The sequence below is a fragment of the Hipposideros armiger genome, unplaced genomic scaffold (assembly GCF_001890085.2).
Source record: "Hipposideros armiger isolate ML-2016 unplaced genomic scaffold, ASM189008v1 scaffold_378, whole genome shotgun sequence".
Classification (NCBI taxonomy): Eukaryota; Metazoa; Chordata; class Mammalia; order Chiroptera; family Hipposideridae; genus Hipposideros; species Hipposideros armiger.
The window spans coordinates 374760-389596 of record NW_017731728.1 but is presented as its reverse complement, the minus strand read 5'-3'; the positions used below and the strand labels follow the sequence as shown (position 1 = coordinate 389596).

The 14837-nt window shown below is 60.2% G+C and overlaps 3 protein-coding genes across 7 annotated transcripts; 2 read left to right on the top strand and 1 right to left on the bottom strand.

Moving 5' to 3' along the window:
• The first annotated feature begins 55 nt into the window (after positions 1 to 55).
• On the top strand, positions 56 to 10107 carry SHC1 (SHC adaptor protein 1). 5 transcript variants are annotated; one of them, XM_019662597.1, is made up of 13 exons: positions 56 to 281; positions 3652 to 3819; positions 4350 to 4420; positions 4919 to 4982; positions 5115 to 5234; positions 5495 to 5548; positions 5735 to 5786; positions 5924 to 6050; positions 6800 to 6998; positions 7086 to 7152; positions 7236 to 7367; positions 7528 to 7766; positions 8520 to 10107. In XM_019662597.1, the coding sequence occupies exons 2-13, from the start codon at positions 3655 to 3657 to the stop codon at positions 8646 to 8648; spliced, it is 1419 nt and encodes a 472-aa protein (XP_019518142.1). In that variant the 5' UTR covers positions 56 to 281; positions 3652 to 3654; the 3' UTR covers positions 8649 to 10107. The 5 variants fall into 5 exon arrangements, with proteins under 5 accessions (XP_019518142.1, XP_019518141.1, XP_019518138.1 ...); XM_019662596.1 differs by having other exon boundaries at positions 7233 to 7367; XM_019662593.1 differs by having other exon boundaries at positions 101 to 281; positions 3198 to 3819; positions 7233 to 7367.
• Positions 9605 to 10806, bottom strand: PYGO2-AS1 (PYGO2 and SHC1 antisense RNA 1). The gene has a single exon (XM_019662599.1). It carries the CDS (start codon positions 10779 to 10781, stop codon positions 10086 to 10088), a length of 696 nt encoding a protein of 231 aa, XP_019518144.1. The 5' UTR covers positions 10782 to 10806; the 3' UTR covers positions 9605 to 10085.
• On the top strand, positions 10576 to 14419 carry PYGO2 (pygopus family PHD finger 2). The gene is made up of 3 exons (XM_019662598.1): positions 10576 to 10882; positions 11315 to 11364; positions 11940 to 14419. Exons 1-3 carry the CDS (start codon positions 10780 to 10782, stop codon positions 13005 to 13007), a joined length of 1221 nt encoding a protein of 406 aa, XP_019518143.1. The 5' UTR covers positions 10576 to 10779; the 3' UTR covers positions 13008 to 14419.
• The last annotated feature ends 418 nt before the right edge of the window (positions 14420 to 14837 follow it).

Here is a 14837-nt window from a genome sequence, read left to right as displayed (position 1 = left end):
TCCCAAGAACGAGCTTAGGTAAAAAATTGGCCTCTTATTGGCTAGCAGTGCTCTGTGCGCGTTCTCGCACTGCCATTGGCTGATTCGGGAAAGTGGGCCGGGTGAAGGAGGGACTGTGAGGTAGAGGGTCAGGGGTTAGTGAGGCCGGAAGTGAGTACAATAAAGTTTCTCCAGGGAGGCCGGGCCCGGGGAGAAAGTTGGAGCAGCGACCTAAGGAGGCAGTGGCGTGATCCACAACCAAATCAGCCCGCGGTGCGGTGCAGCGACTCCATGAGGTCCTGGTGAGTTGGGACTTTTTTTTCTCCTTAGGTGACCCACTCTTCCACCCCGGAACCCCTCTCCCGGGACCCTACTTCCGGTCTTCATTTATAAGTCCCGCCCCCTGAGACCCCCTCCCCGGAAGTCCCACCTCCCAACTTAAGGGGCTCCCTGAACCCCGACTTGTACTTCTGTTTATTGTCCCTGACCCCACCCTGTCACCCAGCTTTCCTGGAAGTCCCACCCCCAGACATGCTTCCAAGCCCACTACGAGAAACCCCACGTTAGCCCTTCCAGTTCTCCGAAACTCCGCCTCAGCGCGACGACTCTCCGCTAACTCCCGTCTATCTAAAAGCCTATCTCCCAAAAGGGCAAAGCCCTGCCCCTCAAATAACTACAGTATTCGAATTCGTGAAGCCACGCCTCCCAAGGGGCTCCGCCCCTCTAGAAGCCCCGCCCGTTCCTTAATCCACGTCTGATTGTCCAGAAGCCTCGCCTCCTGGAAGTGGACGATGCTCGCGTCCTCGGGGGCCACGCCCCCTCGGGAGATTTATCCCTGTGGGACCCAGGGCTTCACTTCAGAAGCTTTGTCAGAAACTCCACTTGCTTGCGTTTGCCTGGCGTTTTTTTCTCTGGGGCCTTAGGCCCAGTTTCCCTGAGCTGGCATGCTCCGTCGGGTGGGAAGTCAAAGTTCCCATCTCTGGCTCCGAGTGAGATTAGGAGCAGCCCCTTCCAAGGGTGGACCTTCTTGAAGGGGGCTGGACTTGGGGTTTGGCACGAGGGTGGGAGAGACGCTTGCTCATAGATTCCTAGCCCCATTCCCTGAGTTTCCCTTCCCAGAACTGACCCATCCCAGAAACAGCTGTTACGTTTTATACCTGTACCACGCACGGGATTTGGGTAGGGCCATTTATTTGTTGTGTGACAGGAGCGAAAGTTTCCTACCACCAGAATAGGGTGTCTTGGAGTGGCTGTAGGGGACAGTGACCTTTTTGCTGTTTGGGTTTTTTTGGTTTTTTTTTTTAAGGGGCTGCTGAGCCCCCACCACTTCGGGCCCTTCCCCTTCCCCTAACCAGCGTTCTTGTCTGGGCATTCCTCTGGTCCTGCTTGCCCAGCCTTCCCTTCTGGAAACATTCCTGAGGCTTTCGCCATTTCCTGCTGCTTCCCGCCGCTCTTGTCTCCTCCCTGCTGGGCTGAGAAGGCACAGGCAGCTTCTCCTCCACACCCAATCACCCAGGCTTCCAATAGGCAATCTCATTCCTATGCAGATTTAAAGAGCTCTACTTCCTCTTTCTTTTCTTCCAAATGCCCACACCTGTTGGTCATTCCCTGCCTCTGGGCCCTGCGGGCTCCTACGGAACTCCCGTCTCTAAAGATGAAGACATCCTGGTGTGTGTTTGCGTGTGCCGGGGGCGGGTGTGAGGTTATGGCCGAATCCTTTTCCTCATGCTTCTATCTATGCCAGAGCGCTGAGCTTTAAGAAATGGAGTGTTAGAATTTCTTTTCAGGAGCGGTGGAACGACAGAGCTCTCCTCTGATGAGGACTAAGGGGAGGTGAAAGAGCTTAGCGACAGTATCTAACACATTTTAAGTGCTAGTATTGTTAATCACTATAATCATACGATTATTTGCATCTTTTTATCTTCTGAAGTGATTTAAGGATAGGTGAGCCTGCAAGGGGGGGGGGCGGGGGGATGGGGATACAGGTATCTTCTTTTCTGGTCACTTTCCAACTTCCTCTATGGCCCCCTCAAGCAGAGTTGTGGCAGGAAGCTTGGGTGGAAGGAATGGGTTTGGGGCCGGTGCCCTGTGTCCAGCCTCAGTCCATCTTCTGGCACCTCTTTCTCTAGCATTTAGCACAGATTTAGCTTCTGCCCCCTTCTCCCTTCGTCATCTGTAGCCCTCACTTCTCTTAGAGAGCTGTTTCACTCTCCCACCTCCTCCAGCCAAGCTTTGCCCATGGCGTGAGGGACACTGTGCTCCCTGATGGACATATAGACCCTCCTCTGTCACCACCGCAAAAGGAGGGGATGGCATACCTGGCAGGTGCAGGGAGCTGACCTTCGTGTCAGCGTCCTGCTCCCCCTTCTACCCTTGGACAGCTGGCTTTGCTAACGGGGACGGGGTTGCCAGAGAGTGCTTGGCGGTGGCCGGCGCTCCTTGGCCTGATAGGTGCCACGCACAGAGAACAAGGCTCCAGCAGCCTGCCCTCCGCTCCAGCCCTTTGCCCTGCTGCACCACCCAGGGTGGACTTGATTCCCTTTACCTCCCCAGCTGTGCCCTTCCTCTTGGCCCCTCTGCACCCCCTGGGACCACTTCCTTCTTTCCCCATCTCTTGAGCTCCGGTCCACAACTGTTGTAGCAGATGATGCTAATGGCTCAGGCTCCCTGGGGCCGCCACCCCACTGTAGGGTAGTGGTCGGGGGCGGCCTGGGCTGGAGACGGGGGACTTCTGAGTGTTCAAGCAGGACAGGAAGGGAAATGCTGAGCCCAGGGGTCCCCTCCCTTTCCCACCCCCAGCTGCCTCTGTTTCCTCCCTCACTCCCCACCACCCTCCCACAGCTTCCTGCTCCCTTCGGTCTGCCCATGTCCGGTTTGGATTGATCCAGACCTACTCTTATCCCCCGCCTTTCCTTCTCACTCCTCCGTCCTCTCCGCCCACCCCCACTTTACTCCTCCCCAGATTACTAGTTGTTTGTATGGGGGAGGTGGAGGGGGGGGCTCATCCCTGGAGCCTGTGAGTCAGCACTGCCCTCAGGATTGGTCTCTCGCCTTGGCTCCCCGCCCCCGGGGAGGAGCCAGGCAGCTCCAGGTCCAGCCCATTCTTCCCTCAGCCCGAGGAGACGCTCCACGCTGGGCGGGGATGGGGCTGGAAACGGTCTGGGTCTGAGCTGGAGGAGGTGGAGAATCCGGAGCCACTGGTCCCTCTCCTTCCCCAGGACCCCTGAGAGCCCTGGGCCATAGCGGGCCGATCGTGCCCAGGGCCTGGGGATGCCCCTGCCCGGCCCCCTTGCGCTGACCGGCAGGGGGGCCGGGCTGGGCAGCAGCCTCCCTCTCACGCCAGCCATGGACCGCCTGCCCCCCAAGCCCAAGTACAACCCACTTCGGAATGAGTCTCTGTCATCGCTGGAGGAGGGGGCCTCAGGGGCCACCCCACCGGAGGAGCTGCCTTCCCCATCAGCCTCGTCCCTGGGGCCCATCCTGCCCCCTCTGCCCGGGGACGATAGTCCCACCACCCTGTGCTCCTTCTTCCCCCGGATGAGCAACCTGAAGCTGGCCAGCCCGGCTGGGGGGCGCTCGGGGCCGAAGGGGGAGCCAGGCAGGGTGGCCGAGGATGGCGAGGGGATCGGAGGGGCGGCCGTGCCAGACCCAGGTCCCCTGCCCCTTCTCCAGGACATGAACAAGCTGAGTGGAGGCGGCGGGCGCAGGACTCGGGTGGAAGGGGGCCAGCTGGGGGGCGAGGAGTGGACCCGCCACGGGAGCTTTGTCAATAAGCCCACGCGGGGCTGGCTGCACCCCAACGACAAAGTCATGGGACCCGGGGTTTCCTACTTGGTTCGGGTGAGTGAGCATCCCCCACTCCTTCCCAGGCCCCTCCAGTTCCTCCGCCGGCTCTAGCTTTGTGGGAGCCCCCTGCGCTTCCCCAGCGACTCCCTTGGTGTCGGGGCCCTGTTTCCCCAACCTGCCTGGCTCCTCCAGTTCTGCAGCCCCTTCCCTCCCAGCTCTCCCTGGGCGCCCCCTTCCTTCTTGTGACTCGCCCCCCCCCCATGCTTAGCACATGCCCAGCCCATGGGGCGCCCTTAGTAAGTGTTGGAATGAGTGACTCTTGATTGTTCCCTCCAGTCTCCTCCCTGTGTCTAGAGATGTCACTTCATCCCCCCCAGCGCCTGTCACTCCACTCCAAATTCTCTTCCCAGATGCATCATGGCCTCCCAGCTCGCCCTGCCCCTCTCCCCTCATTCCGCACGGTCCTGTGTGTTGTGGGCTGTGGTAGAACCTCATCTCTACTGTCCTCAGGGGCACGTAGAGAAAAGTGCCTGGACCCTTTGGGCGGGGGTGGGGGCGGCAGCTGACTCCCCGCTTCCCCTCAGTACATGGGCTGTGTGGAGGTCCTGCAGTCGATGCGCGCCCTAGACTTCAACACCCGCACCCAGGTCACCAGGTCAGTGGGGGGCGCGGGGGAGCCCGGGGTGGGCCGCTTGGTGGTGGTGCTAGTGACGGCTTATCTGTGGGTGGTAAAGGGGACCGCGAGAAAGTTAAGGGAGCGAGCCTAAGTCTGAATGAAAAGAGGCAGCTCTGGCCGGGATCCTTCCTACTCATCCAGGCTTGGGAGTTGGGGGGGGGGGGTGGCCGAGGCAGCCGGCAGCTGGAGGTTGAGTAGAAAATGGGGGTAGATGGAAGGTTGCTGCTGCCTTTGGGAAGGGAATGGGACATTTGGTAGCTGGAGGGGGGTGGGGCCAGCCCATTGAGGCCCTAACCCAATCAGCCAGGAAGCGGCCTCTCAGTGTCATCAAATATTAAAGGCCCTTAATTCAATCCACCACGACAAAGAGCCTGGAGTGCCCCTGGAGTCTGGACTGGCCTCCCCCTCCCCCAGCCCTGTGGCAGCCCCAGCCGAGTGGGAGGCAGGCTCTGGGTCTGAGTACCCCTCTTTCCCCAGGGAGGCCATCAGTCTGGTGTGTGAGGCTGTGCCAGGTGCTAAGGGGGCAACGAGAAGGAGAAAGGTACCTGGGGTCGATGGGAGATGTGGAGGGGCTGGGCAAAGGCCAGTGTGGGGAGAAGGCCGAAAGGCAGGAGTGGGGGGTTTTGGGGTGTTGGGAGCCCCCAGCTTCTGAGACCCTTGGGCCCTTCCTTAGCCCTGTAGCCGCCCGCTCAGTTCCATTCTGGGGAGGAGTAACCTGAAATTTGCTGGGATGCCAATCACTCTCACCGTTTCCACCAGCAGCCTCAACCTCATGGCCGCAGACTGCAAACAGGTTGGTGGGCTGGGCAGGGAGACCAGAAACATTGGTGGGGGGTTAAGTGGAGACCTGACTGTGAGAGCGAGCATCTAGGAAAGGGCTTGGGTGCAGCAGAACAGTAGGGAAGGAGATTAGGAGGATGTGGGGTAAGAAGCCTTTAAAAGGATGAGACGGGGACTGTGGGGATTGGGCCGGGTGGGAGGCGCTCGGGTGAGCCTAAGGCTGCCTGACACAGGTCATTCCCTTCCTTCTCTGTCCCCTGCCCTGACCCTCAGATCATCGCCAATCACCACATGCAGTCTATCTCGTTTGCGTCCGGCGGGGACCCGGTGAGTTGGGGAGCAGAGCAAAAATAGCGGGAAAAGAGTAAGGGGAGGGTTGGGAAGACTGGCCCCCGGAACGGGCATGCTAGGATGGGGGCCATATCTGGAAAGCCCTGGGATTGAGCGGTGAGGCGTGAGCGAGGTGGGGCTGCCAGGTTTAGCTAACTGGCCTCTTCTGACTGCCCTCCCCAGGACACAGCCGAGTACGTTGCCTACGTGGCCAAAGACCCGGTGAATCAGAGAGGTGAGGTGTGGTGGGGCGGCTGTGGGGCCTGGAGCTGAGCGGGGGCTCCTGCTGAGGAGGATGGGGGGGCCTCTGTCTGCGCCTCCTCCCAGCAACCCAGCCTCAGAGCCCACCAGCAGCCTCTGCTGTGCCCCCAGCCTGCCACATCCTGGAGTGTCCCGAAGGGCTCGCTCAGGACGTCATCAGCACCATCGGCCAGGCCTTCGAGTTGCGCTTCAAACAGTACCTCAGGAACCCGCCCAAGCTGGTCGCCCCCCATGACAGGTGAGCGGGGAGCAGGCTTGGACCCCAGACCGGAACTGGGAAAGTAGGTCTGCTGTTCCCACGCTTGGGCTCAGAATGGTCCAGGGAAGGAAGTAACCTGTGTGCCCCTGCTCCCCACTTCCTGCGATTCTTACGTTTCCTGTGGCCATCGGGAAAGTCACTGGCAGCCCTGCCTGCTGTAGGGCCAGCTCTTCCCTGTTTGCCGACGGTAGCCCAGCCCTGGCCAGAGCTGCTTTTCATTCCCAGCTGCCTCGTGTCCGGCCGGTCCCTCTTTCTTGCTCGTTTCTCCATCCTCAGGTCTTTGTTTTCCTGCCCGTAGGAGCCATCTAGAGTTTGAGTGGGGGATGATGGCTCTTTCCTGAGACCCCACCTTTCCTCGGGCCGGAGACATTGAGTATTCAGAGGAGGTTACGGTGTTCTGGACCGCCTCCCCGCCCACACACACACAGCGTCATGGTCAAGGGCAAGGACTTCACAATCACACCTGAATTTACATCTCAGCTGCACCACCTTCCCCTGTGAGACCTCGGGCCAGTCTTTCCATCTCTGACGGTCATTCTCCTGATCTGTAACACTGGGGAAGGAAATAACACCTACCTCGCAGGGTTGCCAGGAGGATGAAGCTGTTACGTGTGTAACAGCCCCGGCCTCTGGCCTGTCCCGCAGGAAACCCCAGTACACGCCAACCACTGTTCCGTTGCCCTCCGTCTGTCCTCCCACCCACACGCCTCACCCCCTGTCCCTCGCAGGATGGCTGGCTTTGATGGCTCAGCTTGGGATGAGGAAGAGGAAGAACCACCTGACCATCAGTACTACAATGACTTCCCGGGCAAGGAACCCCCTCTTGGGGGGGTGGTAGACATGAGGCTTCGGGAAGGCGCCCCCGCGGGGGCTGCTCGACCCACTCCGCCCAGTGCCCAGACCCCCAGCCACCTGGGAGCTACGCTGGTAAGTTGCTTGGATAGAGGTGGGCTGGGTCCGGGGTAGGAGGGGCTGGAGAGGGCCTCTGGTCTCATGCTACTTTTCTCCCTTCAGCCTGTGGGGCAGCCTGTTGGGGGAGACCCAGAAGTCCGCAAGCAGATGCCACCTCCGTCCTGCCCAGGTAGGGAGGGGGCTGAGAGGGACAGAGCCAGGGGTGCAGGAGGCAGGGCTGGGGTCACTGGAAAGCCTCCCTTTTCTCAGCAGGCAGAGAGCTCTTCGATGACCCCTCCTATGTCAATGTCCAGAACTTGGACAAGGCCCGGCAAGCAGGGGGTGGGGCTGGGCCCCCCAACCCTGCCGTCAATGGGAGTGCGCCCCGAGACCTCTTTGACATGAGTGAGTGCTCCTCTCGCTCCTGCATCGGTCTTCACCCTTGGTTCCTCCCCTCCTCTGGCCTGTCTGCTCTTTCCTTCCCGGTCTCCCCGCCCTGGAGGTTCTGGGTCCTGGGCACATGTTGTGCCATCCGCCTGTCCTAGCCCTGTCTCCGTACCCCCAGAGCCCTTCGAAGATGCCCTTCGGGTGCCTCCCCCTCCCCATTCGGTGGCCATGGCCGAGCAGCTCCGGGGGGAGCCCTGGTTCCACGGCAAGCTGAGCCGCCGGGAGGCCGAGGCGCTGCTGCAGCTCAACGGGGACTTCCTGGTGCGGGAAAGCACCACCACGCCTGGCCAGTACGTGCTCACGGGCCTGCAGAGTGGGCAGCCCAAGCACCTGCTGCTGGTGGACCCTGAGGGCGTGGTGAGTGGCAGCAGAGTGGGGGGAGGCACAAGGGGAAGCGCGGTGCCCTCCCGCGCAGCCTGACCCCTCACTGCTCTCTACTTTCACGGCTGGGCACCTCTACATCTTAAGGTGCGTGGCATCCCCCGTTAAATGGCTTAGGGTTCCCTCCCTTCTCACGTCCCTGAGCCTGAGCTGTGTTCCCACCAGTCCTGGCCAGCCCTTAAATCCCCAAACGTTATGCTCAGAAGAGGCATCTCACCTGAGCCCCCCTTTTGACAAATGAGGAAACCATTGTGGAGAGGCTGTGATACTCAACGTCAGATGGCTACAGGCTAGACACCCCAAGTCTCTCCTCTTGTTAGAGGAGCCAGGGGCTCCCCACTCCTGCAGACTCAGGGCTCGGCCCAGTGCCCCTCATAACTCGGCTCTCTCTTCCCCAGAAGCCTCAGCCTCCTTTCCACATCCATTTTGTACTGTGTACCCTCCCCTGAGACTTGCTACCTTCCTCCAGGTCGGGAGGAGTAGCTGCCCTCGGCTTCACAGCTCCTGACGTCCCCTCTGCCTTTTCCCAGTCACTGGCCTGCACGTTCCCGTGGCAGCCTCCAGCTCTTTCTAGAGACGCCTCAGGGACCAGGACTGACAGCCCTCCCACCTCTGCCATCTTTTCCTCCTTCCTCAACGCTCTTGACCCTTCAGCTTCCTCGGCCTTGGGGGCTGAGGTGTTATTTAGCTCTTCACCTGAATCGACCCCGTTCCCTTCCCACTGCCCAGGTTCGGACAAAGGATCACCGCTTTGAGAGCGTCAGTCACCTCATCAGCTACCACATGGACAATCACTTGCCCATCATCTCTGCAGGCAGCGAACTGTGTCTACAGCAACCCGTGGAGCGGAAACTGTGACCCGTCCCAGGTGCTTTCCAGAAGATGTCCTTCAATCCTTCCACTATTTCCTGACTGTCAGGACCTCACTTAGGAGCGTGCTGTGGGCCTGGCCTGTGTAGCGGCTGGGGGAGTGTGGACACTGGGCTCCGTCAGCATCCAGCTGAGGGAGAGGGTTTGAGTCAGGAGCCTGGGGGAGAATCCTGCTTCTCCCCAAACCTCACCAAAGTGTTAACGTAGAGCGGCCCCTTCCCAGGGCCTTTCCTGTGCCAACCTGATACCCCCTTCCCCGAGAAGGTGGGTGCTCGAGGCCTGGGCCGTGTGCCTCGTAATAGAAAATGTCCTGTGGTGACAGGAGTCGGTCACCCAGGGAAGGGAGAATAAATCACACCTTCGGTCTACCCTGGGCTCAGGGGACCCCAGGCCCCTCTCGACAACCCTCCCTCCCAGTGTTTAAACGTCGTGCCTTTGACCATCTCCTGGGTCTGAAGATATTTTATGCAAAGAGTTCTGGGCCCTTGAGGTCAAGGACGGGGGTGTTGGCCCCTTGGCTTCTGGGACCCTGCCCTCTCGTTGCTCAGCAGCACCTCCTCCAGTTTAGGTTGGGAGAACAGGGGCAGGGGTGGCAGCTGTCCCCTCTCTCTGGGCATATGCCACCCAGAGGTTGCCTCAGAGCCCCCCTCCCGGCCAGGGGGGAGATGAACCCCTTCTTAGTGCCTCCTGGCCGGGGGCCCCTGACCCCAGGGGTCTGTATATACATTTCTACACCCCTCCCCTCCCATGTCACATGCATGTTATATTCTACAGCCAAAGTGAAGCCCTTCCTCCCGCGTCCTGCGCCCTGCCTGCCCCCGCTGGGGTGCGGGGGGCATGACTGAATCTGGGTCTCCGGACTGTTAGCGCTCCCGGGTGGATTCTGTGGAGGCTGGAACGGGGCACTGAGACTAAAGCAGTAGACAATCTCCACATACCATCTGTAGATTTGGAAGTGCATTTATTTTTTATTTTATATGCATCTATTTTAGGGCTGTAGAGTTTTCGTAATTTGTTTTCCATGGCTTATTGAGCACAAAATGATGGTAACTGATTACATTTATACTTCGCCTCTTTTGACTTTTCAAAGCCCTTTTACGACTATTGGCATTTTTCTCACCCCAGCCTGTGAGGCAGTTGGGGCCGGCAGCGTTATGTTTTCTAAGACAGACCCAAGGCAGAGAAGTCGATTGTGAACGAGGACCAGAAACACCGACGACGCGAGGCCGGGAGGCGGAAGTGTGTCTGGGAAGCTTAAAACCCCGCAGTGACTGCATACCTTCCACAGCCGGCCCGCCGCCGCGGAGAAGCTGGCCCCGCCATCCCCTAGGCCTGCTGGCGAAGGGACCGTTGACCGTCCTCGCCGCCTCATTTTTGTTGTTTGGGTGTTCTCACGGGTCTTACTTATACCAAAGGGAAAAAAGATTAAAAGTCCGTATTTCTTCTACCTCGGCCTCTTAGTTCTTGTCGCTGCCTATTGTTCACCGTGGGCCCTCCGCGGCGGGACCCAGCCGGCCTCGCTCGGGCCGGGCTCGAGCCGGCGACAGCTCGCGACCACGGGGGGGGGGGGGGGGGGGGTGGCCCAGCGGCGCCTGCGGGACCGCCGTCTGGGGGCGAGGCTCGCGTCGGCAGAGGGGACCCCGATCGCGAGCGGCCCCGCGATGCCAGCCTCGGGGTGGCCCGGCCTCCAGGGCGCGCACGCACGCCCCTCGGCCCGGGATGGTACGGTCCGGCCCGGAGGCAGCCTGCCGCCGCCCGCCCGGAGGAGCGGGCCCGCGCCGCTGCCCCGCAGGACACGGCCCCCTCCCAGGTCGTGCAGTGGTACGGCCCACCCTCCGTCGTGGGGCTCTGGGAGTGTCTCGGCCAGTCCCCGCCCTCCCCCGCCGGCTCCGTGGTGGCGGCTGAGCCGAGTTCCGGTTCCGGTGGCTGCGGCCGCGGGCGGGCGGTGAGGCTGGGGCGAGCGCGCGTTTGGCACTCGGACTCGGCGCCTGTCCATCGCCGCCCTCGGGGTGGCCGCAGCGCGGGGGCCTGTGCTGCCCCCCGACTCCCTTTCCCGGCGATGATGCGACCCGAGGGCGCGTCCGTCCCCCGCCGCCGCTGACCCGGGTCCCCCCACTCCATGGCCGCCTCGGCGCCGCCCCCACCGGACAAGCTGGAGGGAGGTGGCGGCCCCGCACCGCCCCCTGCGCCGCCCAGCACCGGGAGGAAGCAGGGAAAGGCCGGTGAGAGCGCCGAGAAGGCGGGGGCTGGAGAGACCGAGGACTTGAGGACCTCGGAGGGAGGCTGGGCGGGTGGGGGGAGCGGGGTCCCTCAGGCCGAGGGGCCCGAAGAGGATGGGTGGGTGAACCTCTGCAGGGATTGGGGGCAGGTGTCATAGATTGAGGACCTTAGAGTTTGGGGTGCACGTGGGATTCAGAAGCCACTTGGGAGTCCGAGGGTGTCAAGAGATGGGATGTCTCTCATTTAAAGGAAGAGGCCGCTGAAGAGTGTGGCGATACGATTTATTTTCCATATTATACCTTTGTTAGTATTTGTTAAAGTAAATAAGCAAGCGGATATTGAAGTTAAAAGCGTTCCTCAGGAGCAGGGCTGGGAAGGAAGGAGGTTGGGGAAACCTCAGGGAAACGCGTGTCTGCCTTTTGCTGCTCTTCCAGGTTTGCAAATGAAGAGCCCAGAAAAGAAGCGAAGGAAGTCGAATACTCAGGTGAAGGAATGGTGGTGGGTGGGCAGGAGCATCCACTCTGTCACCCCGATATGTTTGTGTCTTGGTCAGGTGCAGGGAGAGAGGCCGCTGTCCCCGCTGCTCTGTTTCTGGCCCTTTCCTTCAACCTCATAACTAATTGGTGGTGGTGAATGAGACGATTGGAACAAGGATCTTATCAGTCAGGATTAGAATCTTCCTCTCCCAGTTTTCCTGTTCTGGTCCCCTCATAACGATGAACTAACACCTACCACTTAACCTTTCCCGGGTGCTAGGGATTGTGCCCGAGTGCTTTAGCGGTTTGGGGAGATGGTATTGTCACCTTTACAGATGAGGACCCTGAGGCTTCAAGTGAAACCCCTGCGCCAGGATCTTGGGGTTATGCAGCGTCTGAGCTGGGGTTCCCGCATAGCTCTGTGCTCCACCCTCTGCTTCTCTGTTGCGTTCTAAGGTCCCTCTTGAGTTCAGACCTGAGCTGGCTGTAACCAGCCTCCAGAGTGTACTGTGTTCCTGCTGCTCTGGTGGCCTAGCTGTGCGCCTTCCTCCTTGACGCCCTCTTCCTCACTGTCCTCCACCAGGGCCCTGCGTACTCACATCTGACGGAGTTTGCGCCACCCCCGACTCCCATGGTGGACCACCTGGTTGCCTCCAACCCTTTTGAGGATGACTTCGGAGCCCCTAAGGTGGGGGGCACAGCCCCTCCATTCCTTGGCAGCCCTGTCCCTTTTGGAGGCTTCCGTGTACAGGGGGGCATGGCAGGCCAGGTGCCCCCAGGCTACGGCACTGGGGGCGGAGGGGGTCCCCAGCCTCTTCGTCGACAGCCTCCCCCTTTCCCTCCCAACCCTATGGGCCCTGCTTTCAACATGCCCCCCCAGGGCCCGGGCTACCCACCGCCAGGCAACATGAACTTTCCTGGCCAACCCTTCAACCAGCCTCTGGGTCAAAACTTTAGCCCTCCTGGTGGGCAGATGATGCCAGGCCCGGTGGGGGGGTTTGGCCCCATGATCTCACCTACCATGGGACAACCTCCCAGAGGGGATCTGGGTCCCCCATCTCTCCCCCAACGCTTTGCCCAGCCAGGAGCGCCCTTTGGCCCCTCTCCTCTCCAGAGACCTGGCCAGGGGCTCCCCAGCCTGCCCCCCAACACGAGCCCCTTCCCTGGTCCGGACCCTGGTTTTCCTGGCCCTGGCGGTGAGGATGGGGGAAAGCCCTTGAATCCACCAGCTCCCACTGCTTTCCCCCAGGAGCCCCACTCAGGCTCCCCGGCTGCTGCTGTTAATGGGAATCAACCCAGTTTCCCCCCGAACAGCAGTGGGCGGGGTGGGGGCACTCCAGATGCCAACAGCCTGGCACCCCCTGGGAAGCCAGGGGGTGGCTCAGGGCCCCAGCCGCCTCCAGGCCTGGTGTATCCATGCGGTGCCTGTCGCAGCGAGGTGAACGATGACCAGGACGCCATTCTGTGCGAGGCCTCCTGCCAGAAGTGGTTCCACCGCGAGTGCACGGGCATGACAGAGAACGCCTACGGGCTGCTGACCACCGAGGCCTCTGCCGTCTGGGCCTGCGACCTCTGCCTCAAGACCAAGGAGATCCAGTCTGTGTACATCCGCGAGGGCATGGGGCAGCTGGTGGCTGCCAACGATGGGTGACGCCGGCCAGGTGGCCCAGGGAAGCCCATACGTTCCTCCCTGCTCTTCCAGGGTGATTGTCTCCCTGTCTGGCTCTTGGTCCTTGTTTCCACTGGCTTCCGATCCCCCTGGAGCAGAAACACAGTGGCTCCTGGGGGCATAAGAGGAACTGAGGTGGGCAGGCAGAAGAGCCCGCATCGCTCATTTTTCTGGGAACCTTCATGTGGAGATCTGGAGAGATCCAGGAAACCAAAGCCCTGCCAAGCAGAGCCATTTTTTGGTGGCTGTCTCTGGAGGCCCAGGGTTTGGCTGCAAGAGAAAAGAGGCTGGAGAAAGGTCTGGAGGGCAGGGGTGTCCCCTGTGCAGATGATGGATGCCCCCAAAACCTGTGCCTAACACTCCTGTCGAGCCCCACAGCTCCAGCCTTAGCTTTTGGAGTCAAGTGTTAAAGGTTTCTGGCCAGAGGAGTTGGGGTCTCTTCCCATCCCTGCCGTAGCCCTTCCATGGGCTTTGGGAGACAGCTTTAGGGAGTAAAAGGGGGTGTCCCCCTTTTCCTACCCTCCCCTTGCCTCCTCCAAGACCTGCTCAACTCCCCCCTCAGAGAACCAAATAGCTTGAAGAAGCAGGCGAGTTCTTGGCCGTGGCCGTTTCTTGGTGATTTGGGGCTTCCAGACAGTAAGTAAGATGCTGTCGGGACATATCTCCCTCATACCAAAGTTACTGGTCCTGTCTCAGTCTCTCTCTTGCTTTTCTTCTCATGACCATATTTTTGCCAAAAATAGGGACATATGGTCTGACAGACCAGAGTATTTGAAGTTTGGACAGTCCTGGAAGCCTGGACTCTGTTGCGCCCCCCGCCGTCTGTTGCACATTATTCTCTGCGCTGGTCTTTAACTCCTGGCGCCCTTACTGCCCCGCCTCCCTGGCTTGAGTGAAGGAAAGCTTGAAAGGGTGCAGAGCCCTTATACCTCATTTCTTCTCCCGAAACAAGGATCCCTGTCACAGCCTGTGGGTGGGGGAAGCGGCGGGACCCTCATGGCCGAGGTACTGAAATGCAGCCCCAGCCGTGGGTGTTTCTTGCAGTTCTCTGTCCCTGCTGTTCTTTTTACCTTCTCGGGCCTTGTGAGCTAGCAGTTCTCTCAGCCAGAGTCCTGCCCTGGGCTTTATTGGTTTGTATTTTATTTTTAAAGCACTGCCTGCCAGAGATGGGCCTGGAGGTTGATCAGGAGCCCCTCACAGCTGCTCCCCGTTACAGCTGGTGCACACATTCCTCAATGGGGTGGGGAAGGCCGGCCTGGGGTGTGGTCCCCTGGACCCTGGTCGACGGCAAAATTCACCTGCCAGCCCAGGCAGAGCCAGCAGCCTTGGGCTGTGAGAGAAGGGAGCGCAGGGGCTCTGGGCTTCTCTCTTCTGGTGTCCCCCCCACTCTAAAACAGAGCAGGCAGCCCCCCACTGCTCTACTTTGTGTTGTGTTGGTGGTTCTGTTTACCCCTTTCATCTGTTGCTGTTTTTGAGACGTCTCCCCCACCTGGGCATTTTGTAAAGTGGCTCCTGGGGGAGGTCTGCTCAGTCCCGCACGCCACTACTTTTTGGAAGAAAGTGGGGGTGGCAGAGATGTGTGTGGGGGGGCTCTTTTGTACGGTTGGATTAATAAAATGACTTGAAAATCCAGACAAGGACTCCTTGCTGTTCGTGTGCGCAAAGGCTGGAGTGAGCCACTGTCCCCTGTCCCCGCTGTTGGTGGGAATGGCAGAGAGACCGGCCCTTGAGCTGACCGTGGTACAGGCTGCTGAGCCTGGGCCCAGGGAGGCCTGTGGGCCCCACCCTTCCATGTCATGCCTGTGAGAAAGT

Coding starts and splice junctions, on each gene's coding strand:
- SHC1 (XM_019662593.1), top strand. CDS start 3,250: ATGCCCCTGCCCGGCCCCCTTGCGCTGACCGGCAGGGGGGCCGGGCTG. Junction 4,421..4,918: donor ACCCGCACCCAGGTCACCAG/GTCAGTGGGGGG, acceptor CTCTTTCCCCAG/GGAGGCCATCAGTCTGGTGT. Junction 5,549..5,734: donor TTGCGTCCGGCGGGGACCCG/GTGAGTTGGGGA, acceptor TGCCCTCCCCAG/GACACAGCCGAGTACGTTGC.
- PYGO2 (XM_019662598.1), top strand. CDS start 10,780: ATGGCCGCCTCGGCGCCGCCCCCACCGGACAAGCTGGAGGGAGGTGGC. Junction 10,883..11,314: donor GAGGAAGCAGGGAAAGGCCG/GTGAGAGCGCCG, acceptor CTGCTCTTCCAG/GTTTGCAAATGAAGAGCCCA. Junction 11,365..11,939: donor GAAGGAAGTCGAATACTCAG/GTGAAGGAATGG, acceptor GTCCTCCACCAG/GGCCCTGCGTACTCACATCT.
- PYGO2-AS1 (XM_019662599.1), bottom strand. CDS start 10,781: ATGGAGTGGGGGGACCCGGGTCAGCGGCGGCGGGGGACGGACGCGCCC.